This window comes from Epinephelus lanceolatus, chromosome 4 (assembly GCF_041903045.1).
Source record: "Epinephelus lanceolatus isolate andai-2023 chromosome 4, ASM4190304v1, whole genome shotgun sequence".
Taxonomy (NCBI): domain Eukaryota; kingdom Metazoa; phylum Chordata; class Actinopteri; order Perciformes; family Serranidae; genus Epinephelus; species Epinephelus lanceolatus.
The window spans coordinates 36,783,147-36,799,616 of record NC_135737.1 but is presented as its reverse complement, the minus strand read 5'-3'; the positions used below and the strand labels follow the sequence as shown (position 1 = coordinate 36,799,616).

At 39.6% G+C, this 16,470-nt stretch overlaps 2 protein-coding genes and 1 pseudogene across 4 annotated transcripts; 1 reads left to right on the top strand and 2 right to left on the bottom strand.

Annotated features, from left to right (window-relative positions):
* Positions 1–3,073: 3,073 nt before the first annotated feature.
* Positions 3,074–7,157, bottom strand: hmgn1b (high mobility group nucleosome binding domain 1b). Of its 3 annotated transcripts, XM_033632289.2 has the most exons (7): positions 6,889–7,081; positions 5,770–5,796; positions 5,124–5,138; positions 4,559–4,594; positions 4,425–4,454; positions 4,174–4,305; positions 3,074–4,071 (listed from the first exon to the last, which is right to left on the bottom strand). In XM_033632289.2, the coding sequence occupies exons 1-7, from the start codon at positions 6,904–6,906 to the stop codon at positions 3,958–3,960; spliced, it is 372 nt and encodes a 123-aa protein (XP_033488180.1). In that variant the 5' UTR covers positions 6,907–7,081; the 3' UTR covers positions 3,074–3,957. The 3 variants fall into 3 exon arrangements, with proteins under 3 accessions (XP_033488180.1, XP_033488181.1, XP_033488182.1); XM_033632290.2 differs by lacking the exon at positions 5,124–5,138 and having other exon boundaries at positions 6,889–7,157; XM_033632291.2 differs by lacking the exon at positions 5,124–5,138 and having other exon boundaries at positions 4,559–4,591.
* Positions 7,158–7,642: 485 nt separating this feature from the next.
* get1 (guided entry of tail-anchored proteins factor 1) lies at positions 7,643–11,709 on the top strand. The gene is made up of 5 exons (XM_033631183.2): positions 7,643–7,801; positions 8,293–8,458; positions 10,700–10,767; positions 11,030–11,144; positions 11,336–11,709. Exons 1-5 carry the CDS (start codon positions 7,712–7,714, stop codon positions 11,407–11,409), a joined length of 513 nt encoding a protein of 170 aa, XP_033487074.1. The 5' UTR covers positions 7,643–7,711; the 3' UTR covers positions 11,410–11,709.
* Positions 11,710–13,417: 1,708 nt separating this feature from the next.
* LOC117259223 (uncharacterized) lies at positions 13,418–15,459 on the bottom strand (annotated as a pseudogene).
* Positions 15,460–16,470: the final 1,011 nt, after the last annotated feature.

The window sequence follows — 16,470 nt, the reverse complement described above, 5'->3', positions numbered from 1 at the left end:
AAACTTCTACTCAAATACATTTTTTGATAACTTTAGTTACAAATTACTTTGCAGATTAAGATGATTACAAATTATAAATCCGCTAATCATTTAGGGTGCATTATTATAGATTAAGTTACTCAGCAGTTTTCAGAGTCATTACTCAACTCAACTCAACTCAAATTTATTTATAGAGCACATTTAAGAACAACTCATTTTGACCCAAGTGCTGTACAAAAGGAATAAAATGCTAAAAACGTACACATAAGAGGCAACATAACTGTCAGGTACACAGCTCACACAACACAGGCAGGCACGTGTCAGGGAAAACCACATCAGAGGGAGATTCTGTTCCACAGTTTGGGGGCAGACACAGCAAAGGCATGATCACCACTGAGCTTAAGTCCTTGCACAATAAATGAATCACTCCCTTCCACATTTATGTTGGGATGGCTGTGGTGAGGCAGGATCACTCATGCATCTGTTGTGGCATTGCCCCCCAGTGAGATGTTTTTGGGACAAGGTGATATTGAGTTTGTCTTCTATCCTGGATGTAAAAATACCTCAGTGTCCCTCAGTCTGCCTCTTAGGCTCAAGGATAGAAAATATACAGACAAAGCTTATACCTTGCATTATTGCTCCAGCTTTGATGTCAGTCAAACGTATCATTATGATGAATTGGAAATCACACAAATCAAATTGTTTTAATATAGATAATTGATTAAAAGAGTTTATGGATGTATCATCAATGAAACAGGCAGCTTCAGCTCTTTGAAAATGGTTCATGAATGAACTTTATTGTACTTATTCTCTGTGTTATTGTTTAACAGTATGTACGCTATATGTTGTATGTCAGTGTGCGATTATCTGTAATATGTCAATTTAAAACTATTTAAAAAAAAAAAGACTTAAATCCACCTTTACCTGCTGCAACATTTAAGGAACAGTGTGTGAGATTTAGGAGGATTTTGTCACATTGTCTGCAGAGGTCTCTTCCTGCATATCTGTGTTTCTCAGATGCTGGTGGGCATGTCCAAGACAGGCCACTAGCCCAGCACCTGCTTATGTGTGCTCACCTGTCATCTCTGATAACTTAAGATCCAAACGTTCAGGAGGTTTTACCACGAGCTGAATTATCAGCAGAAGTCTCTTCCTCTCTAAAACAAACAGACGTGGTAGTTCAAAAGGCAAAAAACATCAACTACAACACACTCACTATTATTTTTAAGTGTAGTGATTATACACAAAAGTTAATGTACTTATATTTCAATTCTGCCACTATATCACCCTAAATCTCACACACTGGACCTTTAAAGTGATGTACACATGAATGTCTTAATACATATAGTCCAGTAATATAATATGAAGGCTATTATTCTGTAGTGGGCCTTTCTGCCAAATGAGTACTTTTACTTGTAACAGAGTATATTAACACTGCTGTATTGCTTCTTTTCCTTTAGCCAAGGATCTGAACACATCTTCCACCACTGGTTTGTAGTATGTTTTATCTTGGTATGCATTACTTGTTGGATATTGTTTGGGTTAGGACAGCAGTTCTCAAGATGAGAAGTCAACCAGCAAAGTGGCCAAAGGCCCCAGGGGCTCAAAGTCCCCCAGATTCTTCCATGGGAATGTGCATCACTAAAGGACAATATCAGCTGGTTTCCTGTGTTATTATGTAATGTTGTGGCCCTGTTTGAAAGAAGGATCCTGTCGCACTGTACTCACATAGTGCTATTTACTAAAAAAAAACTCATGTTTCATCAAATTAGCACAGACTGACATATAAAAAAACACAGGTCCAGTTAGCATTCCAGTCAGAGTACTGGTTTGTGGGTCATCCATAGTGTGTTGTGTAAATAAAGTGGTCACTGAGAAAACCACCTAACATAACATTTTTGCTCCAGGGTCTCCAAACAGGATTTTTTTAGCCATGGGGCCATTACCTGTAATGGGAAGCCAGAGTTAGGGAACCACTATTGATATTATAGCACTGATGTTAAATACATTTGTAATATAGGGTAATATCTACATGCAAGACTGGATCAGGGATCACTAACTGTGAAAAAGCAGCCAACTGCCTTGGGGGCACCAGATCCTCAGCTTCACAAAGTGGCAAGTGTTAGTGGCAAATGATTGAAGCTGGTGAAATGAGAAGATGTGCAACACAATTTTAACTGATCTATGAACCTCACAGTGGGCCCCATTTCATGCTTGAGGCCCTGTGCTGGAAACTAAATCTTTTCTCAAGACTGCTGCAAATTCTACTTGATATAATGCTAACATGGGGCATAATGCATACTCTAAAAGTAAGTTATTTATTTAATCAAACCACAAAACAAACCTAGCAAAAATATTCTGTCCACAATATACAATGGGAGGGTTTTCAAGGGCAATGGGCCCCCAAGCAGGTTAACGTGACTATGTTATTGATGCTTGACAAGTTTACCAGCATTCAGTTTTTGACATATTGTCTAGTAAAACTGCATGACAGATGCACTAACCATTTTATTTGGCACCATCTGTAAAGGCCTGCACTACATTTGAAGGTAACCAGCCATTAGTCACTTACTTCACCCATCACTAGAACTGTTTTCATGAGTGCATATGATGTAGTTACAGATTGAGCAGCAAGCAAATTGGCCCACCTATTGTAGGTTAACGTCCTAAAGAATTTCAATTACACCTGTCATCCTAACAGTCCTCACACAATCCTTTGTCCTGTTTTAGTATTAAACATAGTAGCATAATGCACATTTTATTTCTACTTTTAGTTATTGCTCTATATTTACACTTTTCTTATAATTCTCTATACCTTGCATCAAAGCAACTGTATTGGATCATTATTTCTCCTTAGGGAATCAATGAAGTATTTCTGATCAACCATCCCCACTAGTTCTTAAAAAGTATACTGAACACAGGTTTCAAATTGAAGTGAAACATTTAGAATCACAACTATAACCTACTTCTCACTGTGGTTAAAAATAGCATCAATAATTCTTTTCAGGTATAAAAAAAAAGGCAGACATCTAAAACGAGTATTTATCCTGTACACAGGACGCAATTCAACACAAAGCTGATGAGAAACAGACACTTGAGAGGAATTCCCACTTTAATTGGCGTTTTATACCATTCATAACAAAGAAACAATTTTTTCTTTTTTTTTTACTTTTTTTTTAAAAAAATGAGGAAACTGTACATTGGTAAAGAAATCCCAAAAACCGCACTGTATAAAGCCACAAATATGTGGCATATACATAACTATTGACTGAGGTGAAAACACAGTAATTCTAAAAGAATAAACCATGATGAGTATGATTAGCTCTGTAATGCGCTGTGTTTTGAGTACAGCTGAGTGTATGGGTCAGTCTAACCAACCTCAAATGTACCATCAACTGACAGCATAAACAAAACAAAAAAACAAAAACAAAACAACAACAAACACAACCAAGTCCAGTACTAGTGAACGCGATTTAAGTGAACGTTGTGAACAAGACTTAACTCGGCAAAGATCACAACTCTCAAACTTTCAATCATCCTATTCCCTATCAAACACACAGTATTACGATGTATTAAATTCCAAAACAGTACAGGTTACAAAATCCCTCAAGATGCCTCGGGAATGTCTCAGGTAAACTCTCCCAGAGTTGAACATCAAATTCCTGATATAGGCACGACTTCGTGTCATGCGGAACTACAACCTAAAAGGCAAAATAAGGAGCCGGAGAGACGAGAGAGAAAAACAAGTACAATTATGAACTCAATAAGGAAAAAACCCCCAACATAACGACCGACACTTTCCCTTCACAGAAGCCATGAAACTGAGTGGAATTTGTATTATTTTTAAAAATGCATTTCTGCAATCACATGCCTAAAAACATTAACTGTCTTATGAAAATAGTAGATAAAAATATTCTCTGCATTGTACAAGAAACAATGTACAGGGAGCCCTGGCAAGTGAGTCTTGAGGTGTCACTACTACTCCGCTGCTTTCTCTTCCTCTTCTTCTTCTTCCTCCTCGGCCTTTACCTCCTCCTCAGCTTTCTCCTCTACCTCTTCTGCTTCAGGTGCGTCCTCTGTTGCCGGAGCCTCCTGAAGGATGGAGAGAACATGCTTTGTAACTTAAGTCCTCCTCATGTTGCTGCAGTGCAAATTTCACATAGCAAGAGGCACTAAGAGGGAAGCTTGTTTTACCTCCTCAGCTTTGGCCTCTCCATTTTCTGCAGGAGCTTCCTCCTTCTCAACCTCGGGTTCTTCTTTCTTCTCCTCTTTCTTGGCTGGCTTTGCTTGCTGTTTGGCTGCCTTTCTGCTGGTCTTGGCAGGTGCCTATCATGTCAAAAACAAACCAAGGAGCATGAAACGCACTGTCAGTGTGTGCAATAAATAATGAAACTGTGCATTTTAAATGAATACAGTGCTGGTCCACTGATGACTAGATTTCTTACCGGTGCCTGTTCTTGCTGCGTTTCCTCTCTCTGCAAAACACACACACATCATATTATGCCAACAGCATATGCATAGTAAGGAATAGTAGAATAGGCACAGATGTTTAAAATGGCATGATCCTTGCAGAACTTACCGCCTGTATCCTTTTAGATGCCCTGCGCTGTGGCTGCTGAAAAACACAAGATAATTATTTGATATTAGTTCAGTCATTAGAAACTATTGTCCACATAACACATGTTTGCCATACAATTTATAATGAAACTATTTTTCTCCATCTAGGGAGGGGTCTTGAGCACAGAGGAGGTAATGAGCGCCTCTAAATTTTTGTTTTGTCATTTATGTTGTCTCCTCATGATGTAGGAGATGACGAGTGTGGCGATAAAGAAATAAAACTATTTATACATCAGTTTAACAGTCCTTGCATCTCCATCAAATGCATCAACTGCTACATTTCAATTCTAACCAGACTAAGGGTGAGCAAGACTTAGCAGAAGTGTTTTGAATACTTGTACATCTATATTGTGTCCATCAAAAGCATACTATTTGCAAATTAGCTTGATGAAACACACTAAATGTCTGTGTACAATCATTCACAATCACAATCAACAGGCACACGGTAAATATAGAACAAAATGTTCATTTGGGTGCTAGGTAATGCGTCTAGGTCTGTTTGCGTTAGTTTATGAGTTAATACTAACCTCTCCATTGTTTGACTGAAGAGAAGGAAAGGGAGAGGGAAATTAAAAAGATGGCAACAACCACCGATCATGAATGAGCTTAAGTTTTATCCATTCAAAATAGGCAGTCACCCTGGGGTGTCTATGGGGAATAGTAAACTGAGATTTCAGGTGCTAAGAAATAACTGGTAATGCTGAAGAAGTGTACTTTGTGCCATCCTCTTTGGGGGAAAATGAAAAATTGCATTGTGGGACTTGAAGCAAAATAGTGTTTTAGCTATTGAACGAACATGAATTGTTGCCTTCTGAGAATCTGTGTCACACACCACTTAAAATCATGGCACTGAGCAAAAGAGCAAAGCAGCAAATTTGGACTTCATGTCAACCTGCGCCCCCTAGAGGCAGTGCAGGTCCTCAACCCCAATGGAAGCTTGGCTCATAACACACATATTTAATCCAATTAATTGTCACTTTCACCCTCAAAACCCCAGTTCCTCATTTGCAGGGTCAAAACTAGGCAGCACTAATGTATGAAAAAAGCCACCTGGTATCAACCAGGATCTTTTTTGAGTCTTGACACAAAGTAGAACAAAATGTTCATTTGGGTGAAAGTTGGGGTGTCGAGAGCAGTTTGGGTCAGTCTGCGAGCAGATCCTTGCACGCTCACCTCAGTGCATGCCTCTCCATTGTTTGCCTGTGAAAGAAAGATAGGGAGAAAGATATTAAAAAACCGGGAATAACAACCATTCATGAGTGAGCTAAAGTGGGTGTGTAGCACAAAGGGGGGATGGGCACCTCTGCCTCCCCTACAGTCACAAAGACATTATGCAACCTTACGGTGGGGAGGGGAGCCCAACACGTCTGTAAGTTGAAGAGCTTTAGTTCTACTTTCTTCCCGCCAAGCAAGTGTTTGCATCAATCAAGAGACCGACATGTTTTTGTTTGTTGAGTAAGCATGGAGCTGTAGGTACTTTGTAGGTAAGAGGGAAGTGTGGTCCTTGTGCGTCCACATGCGCTCCCACAGGCCTGCATTAATACGCTGATTACGCGTAATGCTCCAAACCTCACCAAACCTCGCAGCTGCTTTATAAAACTAATTCTGGGAGCTTGCGACCAAATGTGTCGCTGTTTTGTCTTTCGAGGATAAATCAGCTGCCATGACGAGAAAAGCCTGAACACCTCAAGGGTGACGCGCACCAGCTTTACAGTACGCGCAGGCAGAGGTCATAAAACTGTGCGCTGCAAATACGCATAAAACAACTCGACATTTATTCTAAGTGCAAAATCCTGCTCGAATAACGACGCATGGCCTACAAACCTCGATCAGTTCGGATATATATAAAAAAAAAACCAGTTACGCAAGGAATTTCCTTGAAATGGCAACCTGTTCAACGACGGTGGTTACACCCCTTTGTTTGATCTGAGCACACACTGAAACCAGATTAAACCACGGCTAAATGTGCGTTATGGCACAAATACTAGCACGTAGTCATATAAGAGGAGGCCTTGCATTATTGCAAACTTGTTCGACGATAAAGCATGTTGCACAGCGCTAAGTAAAAAGGCGCCACTTCCCTGTATCAACAGGGCAGCCACGACAGACCTGAGCGCAGCAAGGTGGACTTTACGCATGCACATGGACACACACACACATTGTAGCAAGTATTTTAAACGTGACACTGTAGCGCATGCAAGTGTGAAAAGATATATTGTAGCAAAACACACCAAATGTTAAGAAACATTGGAAATGTATCATATTTGACACAATGCACACATTTTAACTTACTTTACTCTTCCTTCCCATTGTTGCTCAGGTGGTGGCCTACAGTAGAGGTAAAAGGAAAACGGCACAGCTTTTCACAGTTGACTAAGCGAAATGACTAAATGAAATGTGGATCAGCCGTGCACTTCTGCCTCCAGAGCAGTCTGTAACTTAACATAAATGTCCGTCCAGGACTAGAACTAGCTCAAACCGGATTGGATCCCCCTCTCTGTATATTTTATCCCTTATCCTACCAACCTAGCAGGGAGAGCAATCCCCGCCCCTTGCATCCAGCGATTGGCTTTGAGGTCGAGGCAACACATTTTTGAACCAAAACATCTTACCTGTGTGGGCAGGATGGTGTGCCAATCAGTCAGGCCGAGCCAACTCTCTCTTTTTAATCACAGCCTGTTCCCAGGCAGGGTGTGTGTGTGCACGACTTGGAAAATGCATGACAACCGAGTAAATGTTGTGGGCTGTTAGATAAGAATGAACATGCATAGGCATTAAATATAAAGAAGCAAATTAAACTGTGTGATCTGTTTTTTCTTGCTTTAAAAACCCCCCACATGCATACATACATTATCAAAGCAACAGATCAAGCATTTAGATTACTTCAGCTGCAGACACCATGAAGACAACACATTTCACTAAATCATATTTAAATACAGTTATCATAATAAAAACATTAAGCAAATTGGTTTATTGGTGCTGAAAAGACCTCGTATTTAAAAGCAAAATCACAGGTAACAACCAGAATAAGCTAAATTAGCCTAATTATTATGTAACTTCACAGTCCAGCAGCTCCACAGCTGCAACAAGGAGGCTGAGCGGTGGAGTAACAAACATGGCGTCCGGTTATGCGTGGTTCCTTGTGCTGGGGTCGGTTTTCCTGTGTAATCTCATGAAAACACTCCTGCCGACCATTTCCTCTTTCGTAAGTAGGGGCTATTTATTCAATAAGAGATATATTCGCATTGAATGTACATTTATAGTTTCATAAAACGAGTGTTAGTGTGATTCCTGTCGCCTCATATAACACAGCAGACTATTGTTGATTAGCTTAGCTTACTGTAAGCTAATGCTAATAATGCTAGCTTCATGTATAGCTGGCTAGCTTGAAACAACGTAGCCGTTCAGACACTCAGAGGGTGGGGTTTTCCCGGGATCCCGCTGTAGCCACTGCACATAAGGGGAGAACATTTTGTGCTATACCATTGTTCAAATGTATGGAGCCCATTGTAACGCGAGGGAATTGTGTAACTGCTAAAGATAGCTTAGCAAAAATGTAAAAACACTACCCTTAAACTCAGGGGAGGATGTATTCATACACTTTATTGTCTTGCAGGAACGTGTAGGAACTGTGTACAGTCGCCATACATTACAGTGAAACTGTGTCTCAGTGCTTTTCTTTGTCCCCCATTTCAGCTCTCCAAGATGGTGCAGAAAGATGCTGAGCAGGAGAGTGAGATGAGGGCTGAAATCCAGGAGATGAAGAAGGAGCAGGCCTCAATTAGCATGATGGATGAGTTTGCAAGATATGCCAGACTGGAGCGCAAAATCAACAAGATGACAGACAAGCTGAAAACACATGGTGAGGGGCAAAACTAGTTACTGTGGCAAAGGACAATGTGATAGTAGCCCCAAATAAGTCCAATACAATATTAAGAGACTGCAGTTCTGCTGCATTAAATTCTCAATATCAGGAACATCTACATACGGCAAAACCACATACTATGACTTCTTAATACAGAGGTAGGAGCAAGTGATTATTTTGCAAGTCACAAGTAGGCCTAAGTCACAAGTCTTTGCACTCAAGTCCCAAGTCAAATCCTAGGTCCTAAACTTTGAGTTTCCCATCCTAACCAAGTCATAATGTGCTTTTCAATAAGTGTAATGACATTTTAACAACAAAGTTACAGTAAAATACATTTACAAAACACATGAATGCTTTTTAAAATTTGTATTTACTTGTTAAAACAAGTGCACATAAATGTAATCACTAACTTGGCACTATTCAGCAGTAACACCACAGTGAATTTTATATATTCTGTCCTACTTTGTTTTGTAAAATGCAGAAATTAAAGTTGTAAAATAGTAAATAGAGCACTATTATGTTGTACACAACATTGCCAAGCTCAATGTACTTTTTAATCTTTGGGTGTGGGGGAAGGTATCAAGTACTTCAAATCAAAAGGCTCAATTCAATTCATTGTTGTCATTCTCTATATACAGCAGCATACAGAGAACAAAGTGTTGTTACTCACGAATCCAAGCGCAGTAAAAAAACATAGGAAAGAAGACATTTAACATGGACAGGACAACATAAAAGTGGATTGCGAATACTCGAGTCCAAATGATGTCACGAGTCATTGGTGTTTATGGCTGCAATTGACAATTATTTTCATTGTCGACTAATCTGTTGATTATTTCTTCAATTAGTCGACTAATCATTTTATCGAAAATGTGTTAAAATGTTGAAAAATTTCTGTCTCTCCCAAACCCCAAAACTATGTCATCTAATATCTTGTTTCGTACACGCCAAAGGGTTTTAGTTCACCGTCATGGGAGAGTGTGTAAAGCTGCCAATATTTGAACGTAAGAAGCTGCAATAAGAGTATCTTGGGGTACTTTTCTATGAAAAAAGACTCACACCGATTAGTCGACTACTAAAATAGTCACCGATTATTTTAATAGTCGATTAGTCAGCGATTAGTCGACTAATCGTTGCAGCCCTATTGGTGTACAGTACAAGTCAAGTTGCAAGTCTTTTTTGATTTGTCAAGTTGAGTCTGAATTCATCAAATTTGTGACTCACGTCTAAATAATGTCCAGGTTGTGACTTTAAGTCCACACCACCGCTAAATACCAATCAAAATTGAACATAAACGTAAGAAAGTGAGTGTTAATTGTTTTGTATTGGTGTTCCTGTTATTCATTCTACCCAATATAGGTCTACCGCTTCATTTCTTTTGGAAGCGCGGGGGAAGCTATGTGCCGACACACTGTCACGTTTACTGTAGAAGGCACATATTGTGACTTCCACACCTGTGCATGTCTACTACAGCAGATTCACACATTAAAACCACCAACCGTAGGAAGCGACAGGAGGTTTTGGATAACATACTTACTGTGTGTTCAGTGGGAACAGCTGCTGCCTGTTGCTGTCCTTCACCCTCTGCCTCAGGATTATCATGTGCACAGACAGGAAGTGGCTAATCACAATTTCAGTATAGTACATATGTACCGCAGACCAAAGGCTAGTTCAGATTGTTTCCGTTTTGATAATTTCTTTGTCTTAACTGCACAGTGACTCAAAATATTACATCTTCCATGACCAAGCTGTGCAGCCTATGTTGTACCGTATATGTCTTCAAGAACCAGTCACTGTTTTCTGCAAGTTGAATTGCGCTCACGGCTCCCAAACAACTGACTCATAGTTTTTACTGTTGTGGTCATCAAGGGGAACTCCCCACTGTTTCAATACATTACATTACATAATGTGATGTATTGATCATTCCTCTATGTTTTTTGTTGTTGTTGTTTTTTTATCTTACAGATAGCAGACTGCTGTGCTACTTGCTCTGTTCCCCTATGGCTGGGTGAACACAGTAATTGGGAATGCACAAAAATGGGTGCTTAGTTTGAATTCACACCTCTGAATTGCTGCCCATATCTCTGATTTTCTGATCATTCAAATAATGAAGTTAAATGAACTGGCGAAAATACTCTGATTAGCGTGCTTAAAGGGTCTGCGTTAGAGTTTAAGAAGGCTGCATCACCACAAAAGTCAATGTGTTGAGTCTAATAGTTGTGTTTTTCCTCACATTTGCAGTGAAATCAAGAACAGCGCAACAAGCCAAGATGAAATGGGTCGTGAACATTGTGTTTTACATACTGCAGGTAGGTGGGAATTATAAGAAGATCAAATGCATGTGGTTGTAGATTCTAGTGTAACTATGAGACACACACAGAGCTCCTGCAGTATAAAAATATAAGCATAGACCTATTTGATACAAAAACCTCCAGTTAATGCTAGTGGAGTACTTTGTTCTGACTGTTTTAGAAATAGAATGTAGAAGTTGATAATACTAGCTTAAAGACGAGCTGATAAAATACTCAATACGTATTGTATACCCACATATTTCTTTCTTTTATTCGTCAGGCTGCTCTGATGATCTCTTTGATATGGAAGTATTACTCTGATCCAGTGACCGTGGTCCCCAGTAAATGGATTGCCCCAGTGGAGCGCCTTGTGGCCTTCCCAACAGGAGTGGCAGGTAATAAACCTATTTTTTATACTTCATTAAAGAAAAAAAAAAAAATATTCATAAACAACACACAGAACAAGTCTTCTATAACTTCAATACCTTTTCTTTTATACTGATTCAAACACAATTCTGATGTATATATAAAATACAGTATTTTCCTATGTTATTCATTCACTGACAGAGCTGTTCTTTCCCTTCAGGTGGAGTAGGAATCACATGCTGGCTGGTGGTTTGCAACAAAGTGGTTACACTGGGTCTCCATGCGGTCAGCTAGAGACGTCAGCTGAGTCAGATACACTGGTTTTCTAACTTATTGCTCAACATTTAGTTAATGAAAGCCGTTTGTGTCATTTTTTTGTGAGTTGCTTCAGGTCAGTGTGTAAAAATGCAGTGCATTTTGGCGTTGGCTGTTTCATATTGCAACACTTTATTTGGTAATATTTAATTTTGTTGTTTTTGTTATGATGATTTTAAGTTAATGGCGCAGATGTTTTGATTGTATTGTTTTGAAAACAATGATTTGGAAATGTTGAAATGCTTTTTTTATGAAAATAAAACAGCAGAAAACCTTTTATTCATTGTGATGTTATAAATTGGGAGTTCACAAGCAAAAACAAGTCCTTAGACTTGGATAAACTTTTTAATGGGGCGATTTGTGGTACAGCACAGTAAACAATAAACATAATGTAAATATAACTAAAACACAGAACAACAAGACACGAATGAAACTCTATGATCATAACCTTTAGAAAATAAATAAATAAGACATATATTGCACATCCCTCTGTATTGCTCAGTTCATGAATCCTGCAGCTGAAGGTCTCCACCCTGACTGGGCTCCTGGCACTCTTTGAGGAAATTATATCCCTTGCTTTTGGCTTTAGCTGTAACCATAGGCTTTTCCAAAATGTAGGAAGTCTTGCCCTCATGTTCCTCAGTTTTCTGCCTTCTTCTAACACCTGTGGGGCCTCCAATGCCTCTTTCTCTGCGGCACAGTCTCCCACAGTTTGATGTTGTGGGCTCCTTCTGGTCAACAAATCTGCTAAATACTGAATGAAATCAGCTCCTTTACAAAAAACCCACTCTAAATTTGCTTTCTGTGTTTGCTGTCTTGTGTGAGAGTTGCTGGTGGATACTACCACTATGCATGGTACCAAATTCTGGGCCCTATGCCTAAGCAGTTTCTGTGGGCCCTCCACCCTTCCTCTCTTGATCCATGTCTCTCACGCACCTTTGGAATTTTCTTGTTTTTATTTACAAAGTCAGTTTGCTTTCTTTCCCTTACTTTTCTTTTTTTAGATTCCCAATTGCCCTTTTTTAAGGAAAGACATGATGTTATACATACTATGTATGTTAGTGCTCCAGCTGCATGTAGAGATGAATCCAAATGCAGTGGTGGACGAAACCATGTACACCTTCGAGGTTTGAGAGGGGCCTCAAAGTCCGGTCTTTCAGCAGATTTATTCAGCCAATTTTAGTTTAGTTTTGGCACTAATTATTTAGAAAATTTATGGCCCCCACTCACATTGATACCCAGGTAATCTGGTTAATCAATCCCACTTTCCCCCCACTATGATGCCCCCGCCAATATGATATTTTGTCTGTCAGTCACTTTGCACGTGTGCATCGTTAGTTATTATACTGTGTACATAACATAGAGTGCCCACCTGCACATGTCTCAGTCTCCTGTTGGTGTTTCTCTTCCAATGTAACATTTGCAGAAACCTCTGTTTCTTGATGATCTATCACCAAAGACTCCTGATGATGCAAAGGCTTTATCAGTATAAGAGCAAAATGTTAAATTAATGATAAAAAAAGACACTAAAAAGTCTCTAGAAATGAGGAAATGTCTTCAAATGTCCTGTTGTCACAATTACATTGAGCATAAATCACCAAACTCTTGTAGATGATGTTGGTAAACAAGTAAAATGCGACATTAAAATAGTGAAAATACACCACAATATTTGACTCATACCCAGTTCACAGAGCTCCCCTGCTTTTCCAGCTTCTCTTCACTCTCCGCATATTCTAACTTCAAAAGACTCGAAGCCTCAGTGGGGAGGACTAATCCATCTCTTTGAACCATCCTGTTTTCACTGCCTGTAAATTAAAAAAGACTTCTTAGACAAAACCCACTAAGCCACAACAAATTAAAAATTGAATGATGAATTGTGGTTTTTATTTTGTATGTCTTGTATGTCCTTTGTTTTTTTTCAATTTGTGAATTTCTGAAATTAAGTTTACAAACACTAATGAATTAGTTATGGCCAAACTGAGTTACTTTAAGGAATCTGTGGGAGCAAATATTGTGTGTTACCACTTCTTTACACAGTCTGATACCATATATCTCTCTTACATGTGCAGCTAATGCAACCGTGTGACAGTTTGTAATATTAAAATGCTAGGATATTTTGAAAATCTACATCTGGGAAATGCTGGTATACAACTTCAATTTATATCGTTTAGTTTTCTCAGTGTCGTTGGAGACCACCGAGCAGGGATTACACCATCAAACAGAAGCATTAAGCCCTCAGAATCAGTGGTTCACTAATGGGCAATCTCCTGTGGAAAATATTGATCCAGACATCTTAACCAAATTCTCCCACAAATGACATCGAATGGGATATGCGAAACATTGTTAATATGGGATACAAACCCCTGTGGAACTGCTACCATCACTTGAGACAGAAGCTCACACAATAAACAACACTGTATAGTAACAAGGACTAGGCCAGGTCTAATGCTGGAGAGAATATCACATGGGAAACAACTCTTATTTACTTGAATTTCCTCGTTAAGCTGATATATTTGCTCTTGCTCACAGGATGCCTTTCTCACCTTGCTGATCTTTCTTTGTTCAGTGACTGTTTCACAACTTAATGAGGCTCAAGATTCTTCTGCAAGTCCTTGAGTATAGCATTAAAGCACAAAAATTCTTGTTTCTATTTATATCCCCACTGTATTGGTGTTAAATATAATACACCATGAATGCTGGAGTGACACTGGACTCCCCCACACATTTCTGTTTTTCCATACCAGTATCCTCTTGTCCTTGTCCTCCTGCCCTGCAGAGGCCCTGGTCAGCCTGAAGGTGAGTTGCTCCCTCTCCAGCGGAGCAGCTGTAGGTGATGGAGACTCGTCTTTGTGCTGCTTAGCAAATTATATTCTATGCCTCGCCGGTCTGTCACAGCGGGTCGCACAGATCAGCCCCTGCAGGACTCGGGGGTCTCACTGCTGTGCGTGGAGAGGACCTGGAAATGGAGATGGGGTCAAGATAATGTGAGGAATAATTAGTCAATTGCTGAAATTAGAGTTGGGAAATCACACAGGCATTAATTGTAGAATTAGAAAAAAAAATTCTGACTTTCAGCCTGGAAAATGAGACCAATGAGCAGTTTTTGAAATTTGAATCTGAGATGGGAGTAAAATGAATAAATGAATATCTTATTATTCATGTCTAGCCATTTACATGAGCCATCCCTTGTGGGATTATTCAGACACATTAGCCAAGAACAACCAAACATTCAGGTATGTCAATTTGCCATCATCCAACAGCATAATACATAAATATCAACCAGACATAAACACAAACATTAAACACACAAAAACATAAACCTCCTACACTGCTTCAAGAGATATCCCACAGTGGAGAAAACACACAAACACAGCCCCCTTAGCATGAGTGACGATACATAGATGTAAACAAGATTAAATCTACATCTATATGAATAAGTGCCAAACATCTGCAGTCCACACAAAACAAAACAGAGTCAGAGGGATACATCATGTCACTTTTCTCCTCCTATCCCACACTGTAAAAAGAACTGCAGTAGTAGATGAAGGATTCATGGTTCAGATTGAGTACCCACCAAAAGCAATAAATCTGAGCAATGATACCAAAGAGTCAAAACCAACCAACCTGTGAGAAGCTGTCCTCAAAGTCTTGGAAGTGCTTCAGCGCCATCGTGTGGCAAAAGTGAGGCCACTTCAGCTGCTTGTTTTCAGTCCAGGCATCACTAAGCTACTGCTGCAGATCCCACATGGGGCTCCTCAGCTCCCTGATGCAGTTCAAGTCCCAGACTGGATCCCTGGCTTGGAAACCTGCAGGGGATTGACTGGAGGGAATTTTAAGACTTGTCTGCTTGTGTTGCCTTTGTGTGTTTTTACCCAAATAAGAGAAACTTATGATAGTGTAAACTGCAACCAATATATTTACATAAACAATGTAAGTTCTACCACACAAAATAGAATGACTTTTTTCCTCTGCATGTGTTTGATCCCTGCCACTTGTCTGATGCGTTAATTTCTTGGGTGTGTAAGCGAGTCAGCCTAGTCTTCAAAGTCAGACCACCTGGAAGTGTTGGTGCTGCATCAAGGCCAAAACACACCGGCGGCGTCATATGACGACGGCGTCATTGACGCGAGTCAAGTGCCGCCCCCAACACACACAAAAAGCGTCGCGCTGCGGGGCGTCAACCGGATTTCTATTGCACACTCCAGTCCGCTAGGCTGGGAAGTACAAAATAGCGCTTTTTCAAGGGCGGCGACGCTGGAAAAATAGGAAAATAGCGTAACGTCGACGCGCGTCGAGCCGCCGCCGGTGTGGGTTTGTAAATAGAAAATAATGGGAAAATAATGGCCGCCGGTCTTCACTGAGAAAAGAACAACTCAAGGAAAACATAGATAACGTTTTTAATGTGAACTTGCACAAAATGAAGTAGGTTAGTAGTGGTTGAAACAATTAAAAAAACTTAAGAGGTTAATAAACCAACCTAAATTGCTTGTCTGAGGTCAGTGAAACTGGATGCCTATGTGTAAAATCCCTGTTCAGAGTGTGATAACAAGACTTTTGGTCTTTGTTCCCTATTATCTCTGACTGAGGAGCATGAAATAACATCCACCTCTCCAAGAACCTCAGGAACATTGTTTTTTCACAGCCTCAGAATATAAGAGCATCATTTACTTGCAAATTATCTTGCTTTGTTCCCTTCAGTTAGAAACTGATGATTCAGGTTGTAAATATTTACCCAGCTAGTAGCTAATTAACCAGAGATTATTTCACCAATGGCTGAGGGCTTTTTTTTTTCTTTTTTTTGTGAAGCTACTTTTGCAGTTGTCATGGAAACCAGGGGTAAAAACAAAGTAAAAGGGGAACACATAAAATTGCAATATAAAATTAGATTAAAAGTATTAGGCTATATGTTTGTACACATCATTCATCCAAATGTTATTTTCAGTGTCCACAATTTATTCTGAAAGAAAGAGAGGCTCTTATCCATGTTAAAAAAGTACACATTAGTCAAAAGTGAATTGCTTGCTTTAAGAAAGACATATA